The following is a 27,780-nucleotide window of genomic DNA, read 5'->3' as shown; positions in this document are numbered from 1 at the left end:
TTTTAACTCCATCATTCATCAATATCGACTTGTTTTAAATAGTAAATTTTAAAATATTTAATATCTGATCAAACTATATCACATAAATTATTATATCATGAGATAAGTATATAATACATAGATGAGATAGAGAGAAAAGATGGGTCTCAATCAAAGTGTCTGGTGCTTATACAACTCTCTTTTATTACCCAAATTTTGTCAGCTTCTTATTCTTTTTAGTCCATAAAACACAGGTACTATTTCTTGTATTAATTATTATAAAAAAAATAATGAATGAAGCATCCCTCTTTCTTCATTTTCCTTTCACTCCACAAAAACACTCTTTTCCTATTAACAAATCTTTTTTCTTCTCATTAGATTTCTGAATTCTGCAGCTCAAACATGATACTAATTAAAGAACACATTGTTACTAGGTAAGTAATTGTGTTTCTTCTTAACTCTTTCTTCATTATTTTTGTAATATTAGGAATTCTTGAGTTATATAACATGTTTTTTAATACCAAACATGCATTCTACTTTTTGTTGTACTTAATGTCTCTGTTTCTGTTAAATTTAATTAGATTTAAATTATTTTAGACACAAAAATATATGATTTTGGTTGTTAGGACTCAATTATGAAAGTTATATGTTTTTTTTTGTCTGTCACCACTTTCTCTTTTTCTCTTACTGTATATATATGCCATACTCATTTCCTTTCCTTTTTTTTTTTTTAATGATTTGTCATATTAGAATCTCCCAATTTGTTCATTCAATAATAAGTGTATGGGTTAGTTTGAGTTCATCTTGATTAATTCTATTAGATATTTGTTATTTTTCATCAATAATAAATATCAGGTAACTTTATTTAATAAAGATTAGTGCAGATGAAAAGTAATAATCTAGTGGTTTTTTTTGTTTTTACTGAATTTTAACTTGTCTCGTAATTTTCACCTACTTCGTTAACCAATAGGCCACTGTTAAAACTTCAAGATTTTGATCTTTTTTTGTGCTATTTTGTGTCCCACTCTAGTCGGATCGCTTTAGATATGAAAAGTTTAATCGTAGAAAAGATGAAAAAACAAAGCGACTATAAAGTCAAGTAAAACATTGCAATACTTAAGTCACTTCAAAGAAAGATGTAAATTGATTTGCAATATAGTAAATCCTCAACTAAATACAAATTGACATGTTAAACAAATCCTGTATGTGTTTGTGTATATCTGTTTAACATCATCCATATGTGGTTTACTGAATTCCTAAGTTATCTTATTCTTTAAGTGATATTTTTAAATTTCTTATAATACAACAAACATTTGATTAGGTATACATTGCTTTAAAGTAAAAGGGGTTTGTTATATGTATATTCTTGTTTGGTTACTGATTGCTACTTCTCTTCTTTGATCAGTTACTCATTATGGAGTTTGTCATCCCCTTGTGAAATGACTGTTTAGCCCTTTCCCATATTCAATCATGTCTAGAATCCAAACTCTTCATTCCCTCCAAGTTCTTGTTATTTTCTTGAAGTCACTTGTTTTCTTTTGCCACCCATCTAATTCATTGTCAGTTGAGACAGAAGCACTTCTTGAATTTAAAAAGCAGCTTGTTGACCCTTTGAATGTCTTGGAATCTTGGAAATATTCAAAATCCCCTTGTAAATTCTATGGTATTCAATGTGACAAACACACTGGCTTGGTCACTGAGATTTCACTTGACAATAAGTCACTTTCTGGAGTTATTTCCCCTTCAATATCTGTCCTTCAAAGCCTTACTTCACTAGTGCTTCCTTCAAATCAACTGTCTGGAAATCTTCCAAGTGAATTGGCGGATTGCGCCAATCTCAAAGTATTGAATGTTACTGACAATAACATGAATGGTACGATACCTGATTTATCGAGATTGGCTAAGTTGGAGGTGTTAGACTTGTCAAATAACTGTTTTTCTGGACAGTTTCCAGCTTGGTTTGGAAAGTTGACTAGTTTGGTTGCATTAGGCCTTGGTGGAAATGAGTATGATGAAGGTAAACTTCCTGATTTATTTGGGAAGTTGAAGAAAGTTTATTGGCTTTTCTTAGCAGGGTCAAATTTGACAGGACAAATCCCTGAATCTATTTTCGAAATGGAGGCACTAGGTACATTAGATATTTCGATAAACCAGATGTCAGGGAATTTCCCAAAGTCGATAAACAAGCTGCGAAATCTCTTCAAGATTGAACTTTATCAAAATAATTTGACCGGGGAATTGCCAGTAGAACTTGTTGATCTTATACATCTGCAGGAAATTGATGTTTCTAGAAACCAGCTGCATGGGACTTTGCCTAAGGGGATTGACAACCTGAAGAACTTAACGGTTTTTCAAATATTCAAGAACAATTTCTCTGGACAAATCCCTCCAGGCTTTGGTGATATGCAGCATCTTAATGGCTTTGCTGTGTATAGCAACAGTTTTACTGGAGAAATTCCAGCTAATCTTGGCCGGTTTTCGCCACTGAATAGTATAGACATATCTGAAAACAATTTTAGTGGTGCATTTCCAAAATACTTATGTCAAAACAACAACTTGCAAAATTTGCTAGCTGTTGAAAACAGTTTCACAGGGGAGTTTCCAGATAATTATGCTTCTTGCAAGACTTTAATGAGATTGAGGGTGAGTCAGAATCAACTTTCTGGGAGAATTGCTGAGGGTTTATGGGAGCTTCCAGAAGTCACAATGATAGATTTCAGCAATAACAACTTCACTGGAACTGTATCTCGTGGAATCGACGCTGCGACTAAGTTGAATCAGTTGGTATTATCAAACAACAAATTTTCAGGTGATCTTCCAAAAGAACTTGGAAAGCTCACACAGTTGGAAAGGCTATATTTGGATAACAATGATTTCTCTGGCATAATACCATCTGAACTTGGCACGTTGAAGCAAATTTCATCTTTGTATTTAGAGAAAAACTCACTTTCCGGGTCGATACCATCGGAGTTGGGTGAGTTTCCCAGGTTGGCAAACTTGAATCTTGCTTCAAATCTTCTCACAGGCAACATACCAAATTCATTGTCAATGATGGCCTCGTTGAACTCTCTGAATCTTTCGAGTAACAAACTTAGTGGCTCAATTCCACCAAGCTTGGATAACCTGAAGTTATCTTCATTGGATCTCTCTAACAATCAGCTAACTGGAAGAGTTCCTACAGATCTTTTAACGGTGGGAGGAGAAAAAGCATTTGTAGGAAACAAGGGGCTTTGTGTTGATCAAAGCATCAGGAATATCCGAACGAACTCAGGCATGGGTGCCTGTAGTGCTAAGGCTGCTCAGGAAGTGTTCATGAAGAGCAAACTAGTTGTGTTTTGCGTTGTATTACTTTCTTTGGCTGTTCTAATGTGTGTTTTCATGCTTGTGAGTTACTGGAAGTACAAGTGCAACGCTGAAGCTGATTCCGAAAAGTGTCTGGGACATGCAAATGGAATGAATCCAAAATGGAAGCTTGAGAGCTTCCAACATGTGGAACTTGATGTAGATGAAATATGTGACGTTGGTGAGGACAAGCTGATAGGAAGTGGAGGCACAGGAAAAGTTTATCGGTTAGATTTGAAGAAAGGTTGTGGCACAGTGGCAGTAAAGCAGCTTTGGAAAGGAAATGAGGTGAAAGTTTTGACAAGGGAAATAGACATTCTAGGAAAGATCAGGCATAGAAATATAGTTAAACTGTATGCCAGTCTAATGAGAGAACGTTCGAAGATGTTGGTTTTCGAGTACTTGCCAAATGGTAATTTGTTCGAGGCATTACACCGGGAAGTCAAGGATGGGAAGACAGAATTAGATTGGTACCAGAGGTATAAAATTGCAGTTGGAACTGCAAAGGGAATCGCTTATTTACACCATGATTGTGTCCCTCCTATTATTCATAGAGATATCAAGTCAACAAACATTCTACTTGATGAGGAGTATGAAGCGAAAGTTTCTGATTTCGGTGTTGCAAAAGTTTCAGAAATTTCCTCTAGAGGCTCCGAGTTCAGCTGCTTTGCAGGCACTCATGGCTATTTAGCTCCTGGTATGTTTCGAAGAGGAAAAACCAAATACTATGTTTCCACTTCTTTCTATTTTCACTGTTGCTAGTTTCCTAACATCACATTTAAATTTGTTTTATTGACAGAGCTAGCATATACTTCCAGAGTGACAGAAAAGAGCGATGTATACAGCTTTGGAGTTGTTCTATTAGAATTAGTAACCGGAAGGAAACCAATCGAGGAAGCCTATGGAGAAGGCAAAGACTTGGTTTATTGGGCATCAACTCATCTTAATGACAAAGGAAGTGTTCTGAATATTCTTGATCAAAAGGTGGTTTCCGAGCTTGTCCAAGATGACATGATCAAAGTTCTGAGGATTTCTGCCCTATGTACGACTAAGCTTCCTAATTTACGCCCCAGCATGAAAGAAGTAGTAAAGATGCTTGTTGATGTTGAACCTTGAAGATGTAGTCTTCAAGCAAATGTGAGAAAAATGAGAAACATCCTATGTAGTATTCTCCTTTTCCCTCTTACCATATAGTTTAAATTCCAAACTTCAGTATAGTTTGAGTTTTCTCATTATGGATATGCCATCTAAAATTGTATCCAACTCTGTCTGTACAAGTTCATTTTGTTAAATGGAATGCATATTTCTGGTTGAGCTTATAATTTTTCACAGTTTTGTCTATTTCTTTATTAGTAAATGACATCAGTATATACAGTAAATCTAGTATAAAACATGAAACAAAGTAAACCAAAACAGGTGATTATTTTCAATTTTTTTCCATTACACAAGGAGAAGCAAGAAAAGGGGAAGGGATAAGTGGATAGTGAGAATATAACTTATACAAGTAGTATCTTTATTATGAAACTCAAGAACTTCATTGCCAATATTGCTAGTTCCTCAGGAAGGCATCTTTGATTACGTTCAGTTCATTAACAACATTGGCAATGTCCATGCGATCTTTTGCAGATTCCACTGAACAAGCAATCCCAACTCGAAAAATCAATGTGAGGCACTCAATTGTTTTATTGTTGCTGATCAGTCTGCCCATTTCATCATAGACAAGATTAGGATCAGACACATCTTTCACATGCTCAGGTATGGCTCTCTTAACAAAATCATGAAGGTTTAGACCATCCTTGAAAATCTCATCAGTTGGACTTCTTCCAGTAAATGTTTCCATTAGTAGAATTCCATAACTATACACATGTCCATAGGTCGAAAACGTATTACCTGTAGCATATTTTGCACATACATGAATTGACTGTTAAGTTTGACAAGATTCAAAATGGATTAATGAGAAGATATGGTAGTTAGGAGGATAATTCTTCATTGGTAGAAAAGTCAAGATAGCACCTTTTGTAGGTGAAATTTAGGTGAACCATAAATTGATTTCACAAGGTAAATCTTGACATTTTGACATATTGTCATGTCATGGATGACATCAATAGGAAGAATTCACTCCTATAAATAGGTAGCTCCTAATTCATTTGTAAAACACCCTAACATGCTTTCTCATCTCCTAAAACATTTGTTCTTCTTTCTCTCTTGTAGTATTTCACTTGTACTCTTTTGGAGTGAAATAAATATTGGTTGGTTGTGTCCGAGGACTAGGCAAAAGAAAATAAAAGTTTGTCGAACCTCGTTAATTTCTGGCGTTCTTTCTGTTGTTGTCTCATTTACTATTTATTAGCTACATTTAGATATAGCAGTTGTGATTCCATCACTCTCTATATATTCGGCTTTCGCAACAATTGGTATCAAAGCCAGGGTATTATCTGAGTATGCTCTGTGGTTGCAGCACAGTCTGAACTTCTACATCAGAAAAAGATTTACTTTGATCTTTGCATTGTTAGCTAGTAAATAGTATTTGTAGTAAAATGGGAGACAAGAAAAATGATGAGTCCACATCAAGTGTCAATAATACGTCATCATTGACATCTTCGCTTATAACAAGAATTGTGTCAAATGCGAAATTTGCAGTTGAAATTTTTGACGGGTCAGGACATTTCGGAATGTGGCAAGGCGAGGTCCTTGATGTTCTTTTTCAACCAGGGCTAGATATTGCCATTGAAGAAAAGAAACCAGACGGTGTAGGAGAAGAAGATTGGAAGATTATCAACCGTGTTGCTTGCGGTACCATTAGATCTTACCTTGCAAGAGAACAAAAGTATCCATACATGAAGGAAACATCTGCAAATAAATTATGGAATTCATTGGAGGAGAAATTCTTGAAGAAAAATAGTCAAAATAAACTTTACATGAAAAGAAGACTGTTACACTTCACTTATATTCCTGGTAGCACAATGAATGATCATATCACCAGCTTTAATAAGTTGGCGACAGATTTGCGGAATATGGACGTGACTTTTATGGATGGAGGTATGGCCTTAATGTTGTTAAGTTCACTTCCCGATGAGTTCGAGCATCTTGAAACGACTCTACTACATGGGAATGATGAAGAATCTCTCAAAGAAGTTTGTTCTGGCTTATACATTTATGAACAAAGAAAGAGAGAAAAACGAAAAGGCAGAGAAGCAGAAGCACTAGTTGCGAGAGGTCGTTCTCAAAATCATATGAGAACGAAGAAAGGGAGATCCAAGTCAAGATCGAGACTCAGCATAGATGAATGTGCCTTTTGCCGAGAAAAAGGGCATTGGAAGAAAGACTGCCCAAAGTTGAATAGCAAAGCCAAACCAAATAATGGGAAGCTGTCATGGATTCAAATGTGGCTGATTGTGATGATTTCGATTACTTACTAGTTACAACAGATCCATCAAATCATCTGATGTATGGTTGATGGATTCAGCTTGTAGTTATCATATGTGTCCCAATCGGGACTTGTATATTGATTTACAAGAAGGAGAATGTGGAGTTATTCACACTGCAAACAATAATCCTCTTACCACATATGGTGTTGGTTCAATCCGATTAAGGAACCATGATGGATTAAGTAGAACATTAACAGATGTTCGATATGTACCAAATTTGAAGAAAAATCTCATTTCTGTAGGAGCCCTAGAATCAAGGGGATTCAAAGTCATTGCAGATAATGGCGTGATGAGAATATGCTTTGGTGCACTGGTGGTAATGAAGGCAATTCGAAGAAATAATAACATGTACCACTATCAAGGTAGTACAGTTATTGGGACAGCGGCAACAACATCCAATGATGAGAAGGAGGCAGAAATGACCAAGTTGTGGCATATGCGCTTGGGACATGCTGGAGGGAAATCCTTGAAAACTTTATCAGATCAAGGATTGCTAAAAGGAGTAAAAACTTGCAACTTGGACTTTTGTGAGCATTGTATCAAGGGAAAGCAAACAGGGGTTATGTTATGCGGAATTCGAGATAATACGAGAAAATATAAACGCGAAAAACAAGACAACAGATTTACGTGGTTCACCAATAAATTGGCTACGTCCACGGGGAAGAGGGGGAGCAGTTTTATTATGGAGAGGCAAAAACAGAATTACAGAATAGGGTTTGTCATAGCGTCTATATATAGTGCTAAACTACGCCCTAACAGGCTTGGGCCCAAAATACAGAATTGACAGATAATTAAGGGCCCAAACTGTCCCCCGTTCTTTCTGTTGTAACGGGTCCGATTCAAGGCGTTCAACAAATCTCCACCTTGACTTGAATTCTCCAAACAGATTCTTCAGACGCACTATGATAGTGCCAGGCCTCCCCCTCTTCCTCAAAATTGCCTCGCAGGGCAATTAACAGCTTCTGATGTTGAGAAAGTCCAAACAATGTTGAAACTTGCTCTGTGGAACCGGCTTTGTGAACATATTAGCAGGATTATCAGCAGTTCCTACTTTCTTCACCTTGATTCTCTTCTCACTTCTCAGAAAATGATACCTCACGTCAATATGCTTGGTTCTCTCATGATGGACTTGATCCTTGGCTAGACAAATTGCGCTCAAACTGTCACAATACACCGAAGCTTGATCATGATGCAGACCAAGATCACTAACCAGCCCTTTCAGCCAAATCCCTTCTTTTGCAGCCTCTGTCAAGGCCATGTACTCCGCTTCCGTAGTAGACAAAGTCACTGTAGGTTGCAAAGTTGCCTTCCAACTGACGACAGATCCTCCAAGGGTAAACACATAGCCAATCATCGATCTTCTTGTGTCAACATCTCCAGCATAGTCAGAATCAGAATAGCCAGTAACCAAGCACTGATTATCACCTCCATAAATGAGACCAACGTCAGATGTACCTCTAAGGTACCAGAAAATTCTCTTCACAGCCTGCCAATGTTCTCTCCCTGGTTTTCCCATGAATGTGCTCACTACACTGACTGGATGTGCTAAATCTGGCCTTGTACAGACCATAGCATACATCAAACTTCCTACGGCACTGGCATATGGGACTCGTGACATATACTCCTTCTCTTCTTCTAATTGTGGAGCAAACATGGCAGTGAGATGGATATTGTCAGCACTGGGGGTATCAATAGGCTTAGATGAAGACATGCCAAACCTCGCCAAGACCTTCTGAATGTAGCTTCTCTGTGACAAGAAAAGTTTCCTTCTCTCTCTGTCTCTAATGATCTCCATCCCTAGAATCTTCCGAGCGGCTCCCAGATCCTTCATCTCAAACTCAGCACTAAGTAAACTCTTCAGCTTCTGAATGTCATACTTCTTCTTTGAAGCTATCAGCATATCATCTACATAAAGCACCAGATAGATGAATGAATCATCCTTGAGCCTATTGTAGTAGACACAACAATCATATGAGCTCCGAGTATAGCCCAACTTCACCATATAGCTGTCAAACCTTTTGTACCTCTGCCTTGGAGATTGCTTAAGTACATATAAGGACTTATTCAACTTGCAGACGTGATTTTCCTTCCCTGGAACTTGGAAACCATCCAGCTGAGTCATGTATATCTCTTCCTCCAACTCTCCATGTAGAAACACTGTCTTCACATCAAGTTGTTCAAGCTCCAGATTCTGATGTGTAACTATCGCTAGTAACACTCGGATGGAAGTATGTCTGACCACTGGTGAGAAGATCTCATTGTAGTCCACTCCCTCTCTTTGGTTGAAACCTCTGGCAACAACCCTGGCTTTATACTTGACTCCTTCTGCTGGTGATATCCCTTCCTTCTTCTTGAAAACCCATTTGCAAGTAATAATCTTTCTCCCCGAAGGCTGTATGACCAGATCCCATGTCTGATTCTTATGTAGGGATTCCATCTTATCTCCCATAGCAGCAAACCATTTTTCAGAATCAGGACTTAAAATGGCTTCTTTGTAAGTAGACGGCTCAGATGTATCTACCTCTTCAGCAACCTGCAGTGCATAACCCACCATATCCTCAAAACCATACCTCGTAGGTGGCCGAACTCCAATCCTCTTTGGCCGATCTTGAGCTATACTCTGATGGATATCTGATGGCATAGATTCTGGAATATCAGTTTCTGTCTGTGGCTCTTGATCCTCCTCTTCAGGTTCTTTCAAATCGCTCTCGTTCTGAATGACTTGAAACTCCACCTGTTTATCAAGGCTCCCAGTTTCTGACGTAGTTGTAGGCTTCACAATGGTTCTAAGCAGAGAAATTTCATCAAAGACAACGTTCCTGCTCATAATAACCCTCTTTTCTGCTGGAGACCAGATTCTGAAACCTTTCACTCCATCTCTGTAGCCACAACTACTCCCTTTTTAGCTCTTGGTTCTAACTTACCTTCACTGACGTGATAGTAAGCCGTACAACCAAAAGCTTTCAGATTTGAATAATCAGCAGTTTTTCCTGACCACATCTCCATAGGTGTCTTGCACTGTATGCCTGTATGTGGTCCGCGGTTAACCAAGTAGCAAGCTGTACTAACTGCTTCTGCCCAGAATCTTCTATCTAGCCCAGCATTAGAAAGCATGCACCTTGCTCTCTCCAGAAGTGTTTGATTCATCCGCTTAGCTACACCGTTCTGCTGTGGTGTATTTCTGACTGTACGATGTTGAGCAATCCCTTCATACTTACAGAATTGATCAAATTCAGACCAGCAGAATTCCAGCCCATTATAAGTTCACAACCTCTTGATCTTCTTCCCTGTTTGATTTTCCATCAAAATTTTCCACTCCTTGAAATTCTGGAAAGCTTCACTTTTATGCTTCATCATGTACACCCAAGTCATCCTTGAGTAGTCATCAATAATGGACACAAAAAATCTGCAGCCTCCCAAAGACTCAACACGGCATGGACCCTAGCAATCAGAATGGATATAATCAAGTGTGCCTTTTGTTCTGTGAATGGCCTTTGGAAACTTGTTGCGATGTAGTTTTCCAAAGACACAATGTTCACAAAACTCTAGGCTCTTAACCTTATGACCAGCAAGAAGATCCTCCTTTGACAGAATTTGCATCCCTCTTTCACCCATATGACCAAGTCTCATGTGCCATAACTTAGTCATATCCTCCTGGTGAACTTCTGACGATGCAACATGGGCTGAACTTGTAACTGTGGAACCTTGTAGAAAATACAAAGTACCATGCATGACACCTTTCAGAATCAGATTTGAACCCTTCCAGACCCGCAAGACTCCATCTTTTCCCGACTAGCTGAATCCCTTGCTGTCTAAAAGACTGAGAGATATCAGATTTTTCGTCATCAATGGAACGTGTCTGACCTCGTTCAATGTGCAGAAGCTACCGTCATGTGTCCTTATCTTGATCGAGCCTGTCCCAACCACCTTGAAGATAGAACTGTTGGCCATCGAGATGCTGCCTCCGTCTACCTGCTCATAAGTCGTGAACCACTCTCTCCTAGGACAGATGTGATAGGATGCCCCAGAATCGAGAACCCACACATCTGAATGATGAGTGTGCTGATCCGCAACTAGGGCAATGTCTTCTTCAGAATTGGTGTCTTCTTCAGCAACAACAGCAGAAACTGATTGTTTTTCCGATTACTTCTTCTTCTTCGGACAATCAAATTTCCAATGTCCCTTCTCCTTGCAGTAATTACAAACATCATCTGGCTTTGCACCCTTCGACATCGGCTTATTTTTCTTTCCGCTGTTTTTCCTTCCCTTTCCGCTACTGGTGAACAGACCGGAAGGCTGTATGTCCGTACTTGTGCCGTTAGCCTTATGCCGTAATTCCCTGCTATGAAGGGCCGATCTGACTTCTTCTAGCGACACAGTATCTTTCCCAACAATGAACAATTGAACAAAATTCTCAAACTATATTGGGAGAGATACTAACAGAATCAAGGCAGCATCTTCATCCTCGATCTTCACATCGATATTACGTAATTCTAATAACAAAGTATTCAATTGCTCTAAATGTTCCCTGAGTTGTGTACCTTCAGCCATTCGTAAACCGAATAGATGTTGTTTCAGAAGCATCTTGTTGGTTAGAGATTTTGTCATGTACAAACTCTCCAGCTTTAACCATAGACCAGCAGCAGTCTCTTCATCCGAGACCTCTGTGATGACGTCATCCGCGAGACACAGCATGATCGTCGAGTGCGCCTTTTCCTCCAAAATCGCCATCTCAGGAGTAACGACGGCGTTCTTGTCTTTCGACAACAGCGCCCAGAAGCCTTGCTGTTTCAACAAAGCCCGTATCTTGATCTGCCATAAACTGAAATTGTTCCTCCCTGTGAATTTGTCGATTTTTACGTTCAAAGCAGACATCTCGAATTCTCCTAGAACACCGATTAACCGAGAGGCTCTGATACCAATTTGTTATGCGGAATTCGAGATAATACGAGAAAATATAAATGCGAAAAACACGACAGCAGATTTACGTGGTTCACCAATAAATTGGCTACGTCCACGGGGAAGAGGGGGAGCAGTTTTATTATGGAGAGGCAAAAAACAGAATTACAGAATAGGGTTTGCCATAGCGTCTATATATAGTGCTAAACTACGCCCTAACAGGCTTGGGCCCAAAATACAGAATTGACAGATAATTAAGGGCCCAAACTGACCCCGTTCTTTCTGTTGTAACGGGTCCGATTCAAGGCATTCAACAGGTTAAATTTGGAACAACTATCCATAATACTAAAGGTATTTTGGATTATGTTTATTCGGATGTTTGGGGTGCTTCCAAAACACCTTCATTAGGTTGGAAACACTATTTTGTAACCTTTGTTGATGACTTTTCTCGAAGATTGTGGGTGTATACGATGAAAACAAAAGATGAAGTATTGAGATTTTTTCTCAAATGGAAAGCGATGATAGAAACTCAAAGTGGCAGAAAGATCAAATGTCTTCGCACAGACAATGGTGGCGAATACAAAAATGATCTTTTTCAGAAAATTTGTGAGGAAAATGGCATCATTAGACATTTCACCGTCAAAAATACACCACAACAGAATGGAGTGGCAGAACGCATGAACCGAACTTTGCTGGAGAAAGTTCAGTGTATGTTCTCCAATGCTGGCTTGGGAAAAGAATTTCGGGCTGAGGCAATAACATATGCATGCTACCTCATTAATCGTCTACCATCTGCTTGTATTGGTGGGAAGACACCATTTGAAAAATGGTATGTAAAACCTGCTGAAGATTATGGTTCTTTATATGTATTTGACTCAATTGCATATTATCATGTAAGAGAGTCAAAATTGGACCCAAGAGCAAAGAAAGCTTTATTCATGGGAATTACTTCTGGAGTCAAAGGATACCATTTATGGTGTCCAGAGACAAGAAAAGTTATTTTCAGCAGGGATGTTACCTTTGATGAATCTACCTTAACAAATAAGGTAACACTTGAAGAAGCCAACCAAATTGATGGTGCTTCAAAGTAGGTGGAGTTTGAGGGAAAGATAATTTTCCCAACACAGGGATCAAACGAGGAAACAACAAAAAATTTTCCTCTTAAAGGAGAGCCAGTCGAAGAGGAGGTTTTATCTCAAGAACCTCAACCACAACTTGAATCAATAGCAACCGGCAAGCCAAAAAGGACAATAAGAAAACCTGATCGACTCATAGATATGGTGGCTTGTGCGGACTCAATTGCAGCTGATGACATTCCTACCACTTATAAAGACGCAGTCCAAAGTTCAGAAGAAGATAAGTGGAGGATTTCCATGGATGAAGAAATACAGTCCCTCTATCAGAATCATACATGGAGATTGGTCAATGTCCCAGAGGGCAAGAAAGCAATTGGGTGCAAATGGGTATTTGCAAAGAAAGAAGGATTTCCTAACCAAGAAGATGTTCGCTACGAAGCAAGATTGGTTTCCAAAGGATATGCTCAAAAGGAGGGAATTGATCATAATGAGGTGTTTTCTCCAGTTGTGAAACACTCCTCCATTAGAGTTTTGTTGGCTTTGGTAGCACAGTTAAATTTGGAACTAGTTCAGTTGGATGTAAAAACTGCATTTTTACATGGAGACTTGGAAAAGGAAATCTACATGACTCAACCAGAAGGATTCAAAGTTGATGGAAAAGAAAATATGGTGTGCAAACTTGAAAAATCATTGTACGGATTGAAATTATCTTCTAGACAATGGTACAAACGATTTGACAAGTTTATGTTGCAGCAAAGGTACATAAGAAGCAAATACGATCATTGTGTGTATTTGCGCAAGCTTGAAGATAATTCCTTTATATACCTTCTCCTATATGTTGATGATATGTTGATAGCTTCTAAGAGTCAAGAGGAAATTGAGAAGCTAAAGATTCAACTAAGAAAGGAGTTTAAGATGAAGGATTTGGGTGAGGCAAAGAAGATTCTTGGCATGGAGATAAAAAGAGATAGACATTCAAAGAAACTCTATTTATCTCAAAAGGAATATTTGAGGAGAGTACTAAAGTGATTCGGTATGAATAATAAAACGAAGTCGGTTAGCACTCCGCTTGATCCTCATTTTAAGTTTAGTGATGCTATGTCACGTAATAATGAAGTTGAACGAGAATATATGTCAAGAGTACCATACACTAATGCTATTGGTAGCTTGATGTATGCAATGGTTTGCACAAGGCCAAATATTTCACACGCTGTTGGAGTTGTAAGCAGGTACATGCACAATCCTGGAAAGGATCATTGGCAGGCTGTAAAATGGATTCTACGGTATATTCATAATACTGTAGATGTTGGTTTGATTTTCGAGCAGAAAGATAGTCAATATCTTGTTGGATATTGTGACTCAGATTATTCAAGTGATTTGGACAAACAAAGATCAACTACTGGTTATGTTTTCACTATTGCAAATGTACCAGTTAGTTGGAAGTCTACTTTGCAGTCAACAGTTGCTTTGTCTACCACTGAGGCAGAGTACATGGCAATTACAGAGACTGTGAAGGAAGCAATTTGGCTTCAAGGATTGCTTAGAGAGCTTGGTATTGAACAAGAAGAAATCACAATATTTTGTGATAGTCAGAGTGCTATTCAATTAGCAAAGAACCAAGTTTATCATGCAAGGACGAAGCACATTGACGTCCGATATCATTTCATACGAGAAATCATAGAAAATGGTGGAGTCATAATGCAAAAAATTCATACTATAGATAATCCTGCCGATATGTTGACAAAAGTGGTGTCTGCGGTCAAGTTTCAACATTGTTTGAACTTGATCAACATTGTTGAACATTGAAGATTAAGGTTGAAGACACAATCAAAATTGTTGTTGAGAGGAAGTTGAAAATGGAGAATCTTGCCAAGGTGGAGATTTGTTAAGTTTGACAAGATTCAAAATGGATTAATGAGAAGATATGGTAGTTAGGAGGATAATTCTTCATTGGTAGAAAAGTCAAGATAGAACCTCTTGTAGGTGAAATTTAGCTGAACCATAAATTGATGTCACAAGGTAAATCTTGACATTTTGACACATTGTGATGTCATGGATGACATCAATAGGAAGAATTCACTCCTATAAATAGGTAGCTCCTAATTCATTTGTAAAACACCCTAACTTGCCTTCTCATCTCCTAAGACATTTGTTCTTCTTTCTCTCTTGTAGTATTTCACTTGTACTCTTTTGGAGTGAAATAAATATTGGTTGGTTGTGTCCGAGGACTAGGCAAAAGAAAACAAAAGTTTGCCGAACCTCGTTAATTTCTGGCGTTCTTTCTATTGTTGTCTCATTTACTATTTATTAGCTACATTTAGATATAGCAGTTGTGATTCCATCACTCTCTATATATTCGGCTTCCGCAACAATGACAAACTTGATAAGTAATAGGACCTTCATAAATATAAAGTGATGTTTAGAAAGGGAGGAGAGTTAATTACCAGGTGGAACATATCCAATAGTTCCTCTTATATTGAGAGAGCTGGCTGATTGGCTTAAGGAGAGCAGCTTTGCAGCATCAGGCAGAAACCTTGCTAGTCCAAAGTCACCTAAATGAGCCACAAAATCTTCATCCAAAAGCACATTATTTGGTTTGATATCGCAGTGTGTCAATGGAGTTCCAGATTGATGATGAAGGTAATCTAATGCAGAAGCCACATCAATTATTACATTGAGTCTCTGTAGTATGTTCCAAGTTTTAGGCTCATGATTTTCTTCACCTTCTGTACTTCTATTGTGCAACCAATTTGCCAAATTACCATTGGCCATGTACTCATAAACGAGAGCCTTGAAGTCATTACCTTGGTAATCGATACTTGAACATGATGTTAAGAGTTTTACCAGGTTTCTATGCTTGATATGTCTTAGTGCTTCACATTCAGTAAGAAAGCTCTTAGAAGCTCCCGTAACTTGGAGTTTGAGCACTTTTATAAAAACAAATTTTCCATTTTCCTCAAGAATGCCTCTGTATACGAAGCTAAGTGCACCCGAACCAATCATGTTTGACATAGAGAAGCCATTAGTTTCTTTGTAAAGACTATTATAAGTCACTCTTGGGATCACATCCAACGATGAATTTTCTGATGAAGTGGACCTCTTTTTTCTTCTAGCACACAAGAAAATAAGAAGGGCCACTGTTGTTGCTGCCAATAATCCTCCAATAACCAGCATTACTATTATCAATCTATGAGATAACCTGTGTCTTTTTGACGCTACTTTGTTGCTGCACTTTGGCATTTTGAACTCTGGAATACCACCACATAGCTCACTGTTCCCAACAAGTGAAACAACACTCATGTTTCTGAAAGCTTCTAAGGTACCTCATCCTCCAAATCATTATAAGACAAACTTAAGAACTGCAAGGTGACAAGTTCATCCAGAAACTTTGGGATCCTCCCTACAAAGTGGTTATGAGAAAGATCCATATATTCAAGACTTCTCAAAGAACTCAAAGATGCAGGAATAACTCCCTGAAGGTCATTGTTACCAAGGTATAACTCCCTCAAACTAGTCACCTGATAAATTCTTATATGAATGGTTCATGTAGATCAAGTTTATCAATCCAGTCAAGTTTCCAGAGCCAATCCCTACAGGAAAATGCCCTGTCAAGTGGTTGTTTGAGAGATCAAACTCTATAAGGGAGAGCTCAAACAGTTCTTTCGGTATAAGACCACTAAGTTGATTTCCATTCAGATACAAACGTGATAAGAACTTGCAGCTTCCAAGACTTGAAGGCACAGTACCTTGCAACTTGTTTGATCCCAAATCTAGTTCAATCAACCTCGTCAAGTTTCCAAGAGAATGTGGAATCTCACCTGAAAATCTGTTGTGGTCAAAGTATAACCTTCTAAGTTTCCTTTGTTGTCCAATAGACTCAGGAGTCATACCAGTAAAATTATTTTTCTCAAGACCAAGTACTTGCAGGTTTTCAAGCTGTAAAATCTCTATGGGAATATTTCCGCCTACAGAAAGCCGCAAAAGATTGGACATGTTGCCTATATACTCCTCCAAGATTGTTGTTTTTCCAATATTAGCTGCTCTAAACTAGTACAATTTTGTAGGGAGTACATAAACTTCATATCATCCAACATCCCATTTCCAAAATGATTTTCAGCAAGTCCAAGCTCCTTTTGGTTTCCAAAGGCAGGTACTTGTCCAGTAAAATTATTCCCTTCATGTGGAATTCAGTACTGAAGTAGGAACCTTTCCTGTCAGTTGATTTCCCACAATGTGAATGAACTTTAAACTTGGAAGATTGAACCCCATATCTGATGGAAGACCCCCTTCAAGTTTATTAAAAGTTATCTAAAGTGTGTGCAACGACGACAAGTTGAAAATCAGACATAGGAATCTCACCAGACAGATAATTCAAAGCAAAATCAAGAAACACCAAATTTCTTAGTCCACCAAAAATATCAGGTATCTTTCCATGTAATTGATTATCACCTAATGTAATTGCCAAGAGTGAACAATGATTACCTAGATAAGCTGGAACTTGTGAAGTAGCAAATTCTCAAGTTTATTCAATGAACTCAACTCTGTTGGAATACTTATTACCTAAATGAATATAATTGAGATTGGAGCACCGCGATATGTTTGTTGGTATTTCACCAGAAAATGAATTGTTTGCTATGTTCAACCTCCGTAATCTCGATAGCTTTCCTATCTCTCCAGGGATTTGGCCAGTGAAACTGTTTCTGCTGAGCCAGAGTACCCTGAGGAAACTAAGATTACCAACTGCTGGTGACAATGGACCAACCAATTCACTAGAGTTCAAGACAATCATAATGACTCGACGGTGTTTGTTGCCACATGTTATGCCGATCCAGCTGCAGAAAATGAGTAGATTCATTCCAACAAGCTGTGATGTTAAGTGGATCTGATATTACTGCATTTTTAAAGGAAATCAGGGCCAAATGATCACTCTCATTTCCTTGTGCACAACAGTTTGAGAGCCATAACAGTAAGAAGAATAGGAAGTTGAAAATTAGTGGGGACATTGTTGGAATTGAGCAACAAGTAAAGGAATGAAAAGATACAAAGTCATAATCATATCATGACCAAAGTGAAAAATTGAATTACCATTTTGCCCTTTTATTAAATTAAAATTTGATTAATTCTTTAATTAAATACAAATATATTTTAATTACAGTATGGTATTATTTAAGTCCTTAAGCCCATTAATAATGTAAATCTTTATTTCTTGATAAATGAGCGCATTGATATTGCTTTTAATCATAATCATTATTCTCACAATGGAAGAATTTTTAAAAATTATGATTGATAAAACAATGTATAATCATCATCATATCGATATATTATTAAGAATGAGAAGCTCCAAAGTATAAAGTTGAATTATCATTTTACTCCTAAACTAAATTAAAATATTATGAATTATCTAATTAATTATACATCAATAGTAGATGAATATCCCGAATTAAATTAGTCAAATAAATTCAAATTAGGAATACTGGTGAATGATATTAGGTGATTGATGAATTTCTTAGTGTATGATGATTACAAAAAAGCCAATAGTTTATTGATAAATACAAAATAATGGTTCGTATCCTTAAAGAAAAAAATGCATCATTTAACGTTAATTTACAGCTATTTTTTACGAGTTTAAGTATTTAATATTGCGTTTATGTGGAATTTTTATAACATCCAAAATTATACTTTAAATATTCGTTATAAAAGCTTATTTCAATATGACATGGAAATATATGATTCAAAATTTTCTTCTAAAAATAAAATGTTATTTTAATTATGTAAAAATTATGTTTATGATATTTTTTTGCCAGTTATTAAAAGTGCACAGAACTCAAGTTAAAAATTAAATTATCATATTATTCTTTTTTAAGAAAATAATTTACCCTTCTTTTAAGAAAATAAAAATAGTTACAGATCAACTATATATTCTACATTAATGCTTACAATTATAATCAAGCCTATAGACTCTTGTTTGTTGGCACGATGCTTCAATTGCCTTCAATTATAATTGATGAAAACAAGGATACTCCCAACAATTAAGTATGGATTTGATGAGTTTTTTTTTTATAGTCAAAATATCTTTAATTATTTGATTCTCTTCATCTTCTTAGCTTTAATAATTTCGTTCTCTTCAACTTCTTAGCTTTAATAGTTTGATTATCTTCAACTTACCATATCTAAGGCCCCTTATTTAAAGTCACATAGAAGAGCATTAAATTTGCAAATCTCATTTGTATTCAAACTCACACAACAAACGTGAAAGAATTAGAACAATTCTTATTGAGTGAATTAACTAACTAGATTACATTTACACTAGTATTTATATTCAGCTGAAATAGTAACTAACTAACTACTTGCTAACTAACTAACTACTTGCTAACAACTTTCTAACTAACTAACTAATTTACAAATTAACTATTAGTAAGCAATTAGCTTAAGTTTAATTAACTAACTAAACAATCTAACAATAAAATTAACCAACTCTAATACTCCTCCTCAAGCTGGATGTATTGAACAAGTTCAAGAATCCTAGCTTGCTAATTAAGATCTCATGTTGAATCCTGCCTAGAGCCTTGGTCAGTACATCTGCTTGTTGATCTTTTGTATGTATGTATGTAGGTCTGATTAATCCTTGCTGCACCTTTTCTCTGATGAAGTGACAATCTATCTCAATATGTTTAGTCCGTTCGTGAAATACAGGATTAGCAGCAATCTGTATGGCTGCCTTGCTATCACAAAAAATGGTAGCTGGTCCTGTTAGTTTTACTTCCAATTCATGAAACAAATTGTTTACCCAAACGATCTCAGAAGTCAAGGTAGCCAAACTTCTATATTCTGCTTCAGCAGAACTTCTAGACACTGTGTTTTGCTTTTTTGACTTCCAAGATATTAAAGAATCACCAAACTTCAATACAAAACCAGTCACAGATCTTCTAGTATTTGGACATGCAGCCCAATCTGCATCACAGAATCCTGTAAGTTGAGATTTTGTATCTGCACTCATCAGCAACCCTTTTCCTGGTTAAACTTTGATGTATCTAATCACCCTCAATGCTGCCTCCAAATGTGACCTTTTTGGCTTCTGCATAAACTGACTCAAAGATTGTACTGCAAATGCTATATCTTGCCTTGTATTAGTTAAGTACAACAGCTTCCCAACAAGCCTTTGGTATTTGTTAATATCTAGAAATAAGTCATCAGTAGTGACACTGCCTTCATCAAATTCCACACTAGTTAACTTCATGTTGCATTCTAGTGGTGTCATTACTGGTTTTGCAGCAGCTAACCCCACCTCAGAAATCATTTCTAGAGCATACTTCCTCTGATTCATAACTATTCCTTTGTTGGATCTCAAAAATTCAATTCCCAAAAAATATTTCAATTCTCCTAAGTCTTTAATCTTGAAATAACTATGCAACACATGTTTGGTTTCTTCTATCAAATTGGCATAATTTCCTGTTACCAAAATATCATCTACATAAACCAAAACAATGACAATTCCATCATCTCTTCTCTTGGTGAATAAAGAATAATCCAAGTGACTTTGTATATACCCTGAACTGCACAAAGCATTAGTCAATTTTGCATTCCATTGTCTAGATGCTTGTTTAAGACCATAAAGAGATTTAACTAACTTGCAGGCCATGTTTTCTTCCTTCATCTTGAATCCTTTAGGTAATTTAATGTATACTTCATCAAACAAATCTCCTTGTAAGAAAGCATTAAATACATCCATTTGATGAATGATCCAATGCTTAGCAGCAGCCAAAGCCACTATAGCTCTAACAGTCACCATTTTTACCACTGGTGAAAATGTCTCTTGATAATTAATACCTTCAGTTTGGTTGTATCCCTTTGCCACCAACCTAGCCTTGAACCTTTCAATCTTCCCATCAGCTTGATATTTGATCTTAAAAACCCATTTACATCCAATTGCAGACTTTCCTGCTGGCAGTTTAACTACTTCCCAAGTACCATTTTCTTCTAAAGCTTGTATCTCTAGCTTCATTTCATCAACCCACCTTTTATCTTTAATAGCATCTTCATAACTTCTAGCCTCATTTTCAACAGAAAACTTGGATAGATATACTGCATAACTAGGAGAAATGTCTTTATAAGACATGTATTTCCTTAGTGATAAGGCTGATTAGTATCTGAAACTTGTGTAATATAATCTTTCATCCATATGGGAGGTTTTGAATTCCTAAGAGATTGTCTTGGTTTTTCAGTAAAGACATCAGGTACTAAAATATCAACATTGTTCTCTGCACCTTCATTTATCATATCTGTGTTTCCAACATCTTCATTGCCTTCATTCCATGCACTGTCATTATGCATGTTAATCTCAGGAAATGTTTGTTCCTGTGGGACAATTGTTTCCATGTCATTCATCTTGTCATTCAACTCCTTATGATCATCATCCTGATATGTATCCAATGAAGAATTAGGAAATAAAGGCAGCTATCTAGTAACCATTTTTTGATAATGGAAATATATCTTCCTTAAAAACTACATCCCTGCTTACTACAAATCTCCTGCTGATCAAGTTGTACATAAGATAGCCTTTTTGAGTAGCAGGATAACCAAGAAATATACAAGCATCAGCTCTTGGTGAAAATTTGTCTCCTTTAGGCAATCGGGTAACATATCCTAAACATCCAAATACTCTCAAATGATCAAATTCTGCCTTGGCATTGTGAAACACCTCATAAGGTGTCTTCCCTTCCAATGTTATTGTAGGTAGTCTATTGATTAAATACACAGCTGTAAGAATACATTCACCCCAAAATCTTATAGGTATATGACCATTAAACTTGAGTGCTCTAGATACTTCAAGTATATGTCTGTATTTTCTTTCAGCAACTCCATTCTGTTGTGGAGTATATGTACAACTACTTTCATGAATAATCCCATGAGTAATAAGAAAATCATTACATTCTTTGTTAAAGAACTCTCCTCCATTATCAGACCTTATTCTTTTAATGTGCTTGTTAAATTGATTCTTAACAAGAACACAAAAGGATTGTAAAATATGAAACACATCACTTTTCAATTTCATCAAATATACCCATATCATTCTGGATTTATCATCAACAATAGTCAAGAAAAATCTGTAACCATTATGTGTTGCCACATGATAAGGTCCCCAAACATCTAAATGAATCAATTCATAGATACTACTAGTTTTTGAAAGACTCAAAGGAAAAGATAGTCGAGTCTGCTTTGCAAGTGGACATATAGAACATTTCTTACAGATATTATTTGAATTTGAAGAATTCAAAGACAACTCTTGTAACACCCTGGCTGATGGATGCCCTAACCTGTTATGCCGTAACAAAGCATTGTTCAAATTCTCATTATTGTGTGTCATCATAATCATCTCATTATTCTTCTCTTCTCCATGTAGTTTTTGATTAGAGAGATAGTATAGTCCATCCACTTCCTTACCAATCCCCTTCACCTTTCCATGGAAGAGGTCCTGAAAAACAACAAACTCAGGAAAGAAATTAACTGAGCAATGTAGCTGTTTTGTTAACTGTGATACTGAGAGCAAATCAAATTTGAACGTAGGAACCACCAAAACATTCTTCAACAAATCTCCTCCTAATGTTTTATAACTTCCTGAATGTGTAACAGACACAGTTTCTCCATTTGGTAAGTGAACGCTTCTATTTAAATGATCAGGAAAGTTGCAAACAGAATGCAATCTATGCAGATTATGAGTCATATGACAAGTTTCTCCTGAATCAATTATCCATCCCTCTTTCATAGTAGAATTTACAGATAATGCTCTATCAATTTTTCCTGTTATACCTGCCATATTTGCTGCTATATTGGATCATGAAGATCCCACTTCTTCTTTATCAAGCATATGCAGAATTTTCTGGTATTGTCCTTGAGTGAAAGTAGGTTGAGCTGCCAGTGCTGAAACCTCTTGTGATCTCACTCCTTGACCTTCTTCTTTTCTGCAGATTGGTGCAAAATCATCTTGTATAATTCCTTGATCAACTCTCACTTGATTTGCTTTCATGCCTTGTGTCTGTCCTATTCCATTTTGCTCATATCCTAAATTAAAATTTTCAGGTTTCTTGTTAAACTTCCAGTCAGGTGGATAACCATTCAACTTGAAACAATCAAGTTTAACATGACCCTGCAGCTTGCAATAATCACAGATTTGATCCCAATTCTTTTTCTTCAACTGTGATGATCTCATGTTGTTTCTCTGCATGTTTCCTCTTCCTGTATCATTATTCCTCTGGAAATTTCCTTTTCCTGCATAAAGTGCAGTAGGCTCCATTGTTTCCCTCCTTGATTGTGTACCTGCAGTCATCCTTTGACCTTCATCTGCCACTATCATAGCATAGGCCTTACTAACATTTGGCAATGGGTTCATCATCAAGATCTGACTACGAGCTTGACCAAACACATCATTCAACCCCATCAAAAATGCAAACAGACTTAGATAGGCTTGTTGATCCACATAAATCCTTGACTTATCACAATTACATGAAGGTGGAGGTACAAAAGCATCAAATTCATCCCATAGTAGCCTCAATTTTGTAAAATAACCAGAAACAGTCAAATTACCTTGATGTATTGTACAGATCTCTCTATGTAGCTGGTAGATCCTCGATCCATCAACTTTGTCAAATCTCTCCTTGAGAGCATTCCATACTGTTGCTGCATCATTAGCATATACAATGCCACTTAATAATTCCTTAGACACTGTATTCATTATCCAAGCTAACACAAAACAATTACATTTGTCCCACTGTTATTTGTCAATTTTCGTCGTCATCTTCTTGCTTCGAAGTCCTGGATTAGAATTTTAAAATGAATTATATATTTTTTCAATATTGTTGGTTGAATGAAGTCCTTATATTTTTAATATAAGTGACTGTTAAATTTTTAATTTTTATTAGTTTGAAGGATGAAATCAAACATTCATATTAATTGAAGGTTAATTACGCTTAATCAAATTATGTAGGGACCAAAATGAAATAATTGTATAATACACGGATTAAAATTACTATTTAAACATACTATTGTCCACTGTAAATATTATATAACGCCGTCAAAAAAGTGAAATGTTTCACTGTTAAATTTCATCTTCTATAAAGAAAATCAATTTTTTGTATCTCATCTTCTCAAATTGTTGAAGGAAATAGCTCAATGACAACTACTTGTTATGATCCATTTATGATATAATGGATGAAGTTTGTGTGATGTTAGTTGATCATGTCAAAGAGAATGCAACTGAAATGATTTGTTGAAGTCTTGTGACTATAAATGTAAAGTTTCTACAAATTTATACATAAAATTTATAATTCTTGGTTTTCTTATATAATAAATTTTGTGTGATTTTCTTTTCAAAATAGATTTAATCTCTATGATTCTTGTTACCTCTTAATAGATTCGTTTTTTGTCTAGTGAAAATTGAATTTCTTTTTTCCCTCTGATCATAACTCCATCCTATACTTGTTTGTGTAATTTCACTAGTTATTAAATATTTTTGCGTGTTAATGGAAAACTCAAATTAGATTCTTTATTTTTGTTCTTACTATAAAGTATATGTCATACATTCAATTAGGTTTCTCCATAGCGATATGTTTAGGATTATTCAAAGGGGGGTCGATAATTTTATATTACTATTTATGTTGTTTCAATTTTATCAAGTGTTCTTGAAGGGGCATCATTTTATGTTAATTTCAACTATTTAATCAAACTTGCATATGTTTATTACATTTGACTTTTTTTTTTGTAGAATAATGAAAAAAAATATTCTTTTTCAATTGGCCGAGTGACAAAAAGGGTAGACGAGAAAATCAATTGAAGCTATCAAAAAAATCTTTGAAGATGTAGTTCGTTGAATTTTAATAATCTTTCTATTATTTTATGAAAAATTATTTGAATGGTGGAGCCGGCTCAAATTAGGGTAGTGGAATGGATGAGAAAGAGCGAAATAAGAACAATTCTGACTATCATTATTATTCACCTTGAAATAAATTTTTATTTGATATAGACAAAAAATGTGGGTAGGCTCGATTTTCATTAAACAAAGCATTTCCTTATTTTTTTAATTAAAAATTTCTCTCCTAATTTCAAGGAGTTTTCTTTTAACTCAATAATTTTTTTTTAAAAAAATCTTAATATAACTTGTTATTTCATCTCTTTGATAGCGCCTACTTTTTACTTTTAAGTATATATATATATATATATATATATATATATATATATAATATAATATATATATATATATAGGGCCAGACCTAGGTTGTGTCTAGGAGGTTCATTCGAACCCTTGCGATCGAAAATTTACATTATATAAATAGGATCAAATTCTGATTTTATGTATATATATATGTATATATATATATTAAAATGAATTTCTAAAAGATAAACTGGGAAGTTTTAACTCAATTGATAAAGGGTTCAACAATGACTTTTGCATTGTGGGATCGAATCTCATGTGCAACAATTCCTCCTCTTTTTTTTTTTGTTCCTTTTTAATGCATGGAATTGGGCTCAACCTTTGAGCTTGGATCATCCTCTCTTTTTTATATTTTTTTCTCTTTTATGTCATTTTTTTTCTAGTTTTTGTTTAAATTTGTTAGACAATTTTTTTGTTCTTCTTATATCTATTAGTCATTTTATTTCAACATAATTTTATGTACAACTCTTTTAAAATGATGAATTATATATAAAGATAAATTAGATGCAATTGAGTGAAGAAACTAAAAATCGTAATATCCTTTTAATAATATATATTAAACGGAATTTATGAAATTTCTTTTCTATTTTTTTAATTCTATTTTGGAGAGATGGAAACTAAACTTATTTGATTGATTCTTCATTTTTTTCAACAAATGATGATTAAGCTAGTAAAGTAAACTACCTGAACTAAAAATTTTGAAGATGTCATTTATTTACCTTCTGAATATACATTATAATATTGAAAAAATTATACTTGCACACTTTTAGAGAATCTTGCTAATTTTTCTAGTAAATATGTGTTTGAATAGATATTAATTTAAAAAATTTGAAAATGCAAAATAAAGTAAAACATTATAAAATAAAAGTATAAAAAAGTACAAGAAATTTTAAGAATGTTCAATGGAGTAGGGTAAAATTAGGAAGAAATGCTTAATGCGGTACGATAAGGTAATATAAATTTAGTGGATTAAGGTAAATATTTTTCTTCTCCATCTCGCTTTCTTTTTCATCCTTTAATTTTCACATATTTTAGAAATTAACTTATGTAATACAATCGATCCACTAATTTTTTTTTCAACATAGCATTGTTCTCAATATTTTTAATTAGTTTGGTTTTAACTTTTATCAACCAATGAGATACCTTGTGCGTGTGCGTATGCGCGTATGTTAATTTGAAAGAACAAATTTGAATCTTGTTTAATGATTTTCTTGTCCAATACTGTTTTTATTTTGATTCCATTATAATAATTATTCAATTTCTTTCTCTACTTTAATTTGTTAAGACAATAGACAATTTTTAACATACTAAAAAGTACGGTCATGCTATAAAATAATTTGCAAACATAAAATATCATGATGATAACACTTTTGTTATCAGAACATTATTTTACATCTCCAACTGACACAAATATATTCAATTACTTATCCTTTATACAACTGTAAGTAGCTTTATAGGCAAACTTGTCTATGATTCCTCACATTGATAACAATATAACTTATTCAAACATACAATTGCGTAAACTAAAGAGTAACAATATAACTAGACAAATTACAATTGAATTTATATTTGAGAAATTAAAAATTCTCTAGGTAATTTTGTGCATATTTTTTTCACTTACTTTTAAGGTGCATTAATGCAATTATCACGGTTGATACATTTTTAGAGGCAATGTCGATGCTCTCCAAAAAAAATAAAAATATCGATGCGATAATCATCAATGTCCATTCACCGGATTTGGATACTTTTAAACTCTTGGCTCAAGCTGTGGCATTGAATATAGTTTCACTATAAGTATTTGTTTAGACTATTTCACTTATGACATCTATCACAAGCAAAGTGGGTTACTTTTATTAATACATCATTAAGAAAATCAACTGTAAAATTTGCTATTAATATGTTAATTGTTTGGATACAATACATCGTTGAATGTAAGGAACACTATTTTTTTTGTTTGGTGATATAAATTATTTATCACTAATTTCTATATTATTAAGTATAGAATATATGATTATTTTGTAACATTACTTTTATAATGAATAAAATTTAGTGATTATGTGTGACATTAACTATCACATAGTGTATAATATAATTCAATTCTAATTTCTATCTTCTTGAAATTATTATGCAGTTGTATGTGACGAAGAGAATGGATTCTCAGTAAAGAAATCTTTGGAAGAGGGAACTTGCTTTTTATTAAAAGTCCACTTATCAAGCCAATTGTGATATGTCTTCGGCAACTTGTATTGAGGAGAAAATTTTTTACAAAGAAAGAAAGCAAGAAATGGAGCAAATGAAGAAGATTAGATGAATGTTGGCAAAATTAAAATTGTTGGAGGTAATGAAAATTTATTTGGAGAGAAAATAGTATGTGTAATATTGATGAACAAAACAAAAATATTTACACTATAACAAAAGCTATTTTTAGCGGCAATAAATAAATATATCAATAAAAAGTTCTAAAGTCTTTATCAACATTAGTAAGTGTCATTAGATCCAATGTTGCTAAAGGCTTTAGGGACATATACAAAAAGTATTAATTACCGTTAAAAATATATATTTAGCGACTATTAAGAATTAATTGTCACTAAAGATCATTTTTTGTGGTAGTGCTACGAGGCTATAAAATGATACTATATCAAATGAAAAATGCAAGTTGAGGAGAAAGAGCACAACGAAAAATAAAAAGAAGATTAGTGGATGAGAAAGTAAAAATGACTCTTTTAGTTAGGTTGTTTGGCAAATAAATAACATAAAAGTGAAATGCGGATCTTTATGTGAAACTGTAATGACATTCGAGATCATTTTTGTATTTTTTGCATGCTTTAATTATTTTGTCCCTTTCCATAAC

At 35.1% G+C, this 27,780-nt stretch overlaps 2 protein-coding genes and 1 long non-coding RNA gene across 3 annotated transcripts; 2 read left to right on the top strand and 1 right to left on the bottom strand.

Annotated features, from left to right (window-relative positions):
* The first annotated feature begins 137 nt into the window (after window positions 1-137).
* On the top strand, window positions 138-4,640 carry LOC101250763 (receptor protein-tyrosine kinase CEPR2). Its single transcript, XM_004250363.5, has 3 exons — window positions 138-413; window positions 1,385-4,018; window positions 4,121-4,640. Exons 2-3 carry the CDS (start codon window positions 1,450-1,452, stop codon window positions 4,435-4,437), a joined length of 2,886 nt encoding a protein of 961 aa, XP_004250411.2. The 5' UTR covers window positions 138-413; window positions 1,385-1,449; the 3' UTR covers window positions 4,438-4,640.
* On the bottom strand, window positions 4,225-17,641 carry LOC101250857 (probable LRR receptor-like serine/threonine-protein kinase At3g47570). The gene is made up of 2 exons (XM_069291653.1): window positions 15,169-17,641; window positions 4,225-5,211 (listed from the first exon to the last, which is right to left on the bottom strand). Exons 1-2 carry the CDS (start codon window positions 16,022-16,024, stop codon window positions 4,871-4,873), a joined length of 1,197 nt encoding a protein of 398 aa, XP_069147754.1. The 5' UTR covers window positions 16,025-17,641; the 3' UTR covers window positions 4,225-4,870.
* LOC138339711 (uncharacterized) lies at window positions 4,946-27,462 on the top strand. The gene is made up of 2 exons (XR_011212570.1): window positions 4,946-5,076; window positions 27,061-27,462. It is a non-coding gene; the product is annotated as an uncharacterized lncRNA (long non-coding RNA).
* Window positions 27,463-27,780: the final 318 nt, after the last annotated feature.

The sequence above is a fragment of the Solanum lycopersicum genome, chromosome 11 (assembly GCF_036512215.1).
Source record: "Solanum lycopersicum chromosome 11, SLM_r2.1".
Classification (NCBI taxonomy): Eukaryota; Viridiplantae; Streptophyta; class Magnoliopsida; order Solanales; family Solanaceae; genus Solanum; species Solanum lycopersicum.
This window is presented reverse-complemented; position numbering and strand designations above follow the sequence as displayed.

Bases quoted from the DNA above. Each gene is read 5' to 3' on its own strand.
- LOC101250763 (XM_004250363.5), top strand. From the start codon at position 1,450: ATGTCTAGAATCCAAACTCTTCATTCCCTCCAAGTTCTTGTTATTTTC. The intron at 4,019-4,120 runs GTATGTTTCGAA...TTTTATTGACAG, and splicing joins TCATGGCTATTTAGCTCCTG to AGCTAGCATATACTTCCAGA.
- LOC101250857 (XM_069291653.1), bottom strand. From the start codon at position 16,024: ATGAGTGTTGTTTCACTTGTTGGGAACAGTGAGCTATGTGGTGGTATT. The intron at 5,212-15,168 runs GTAATTAACTCT...AATATGCTACAG, and splicing joins TATTGGATATGTTCCACCTG to GTAATACGTTTTCGACCTAT.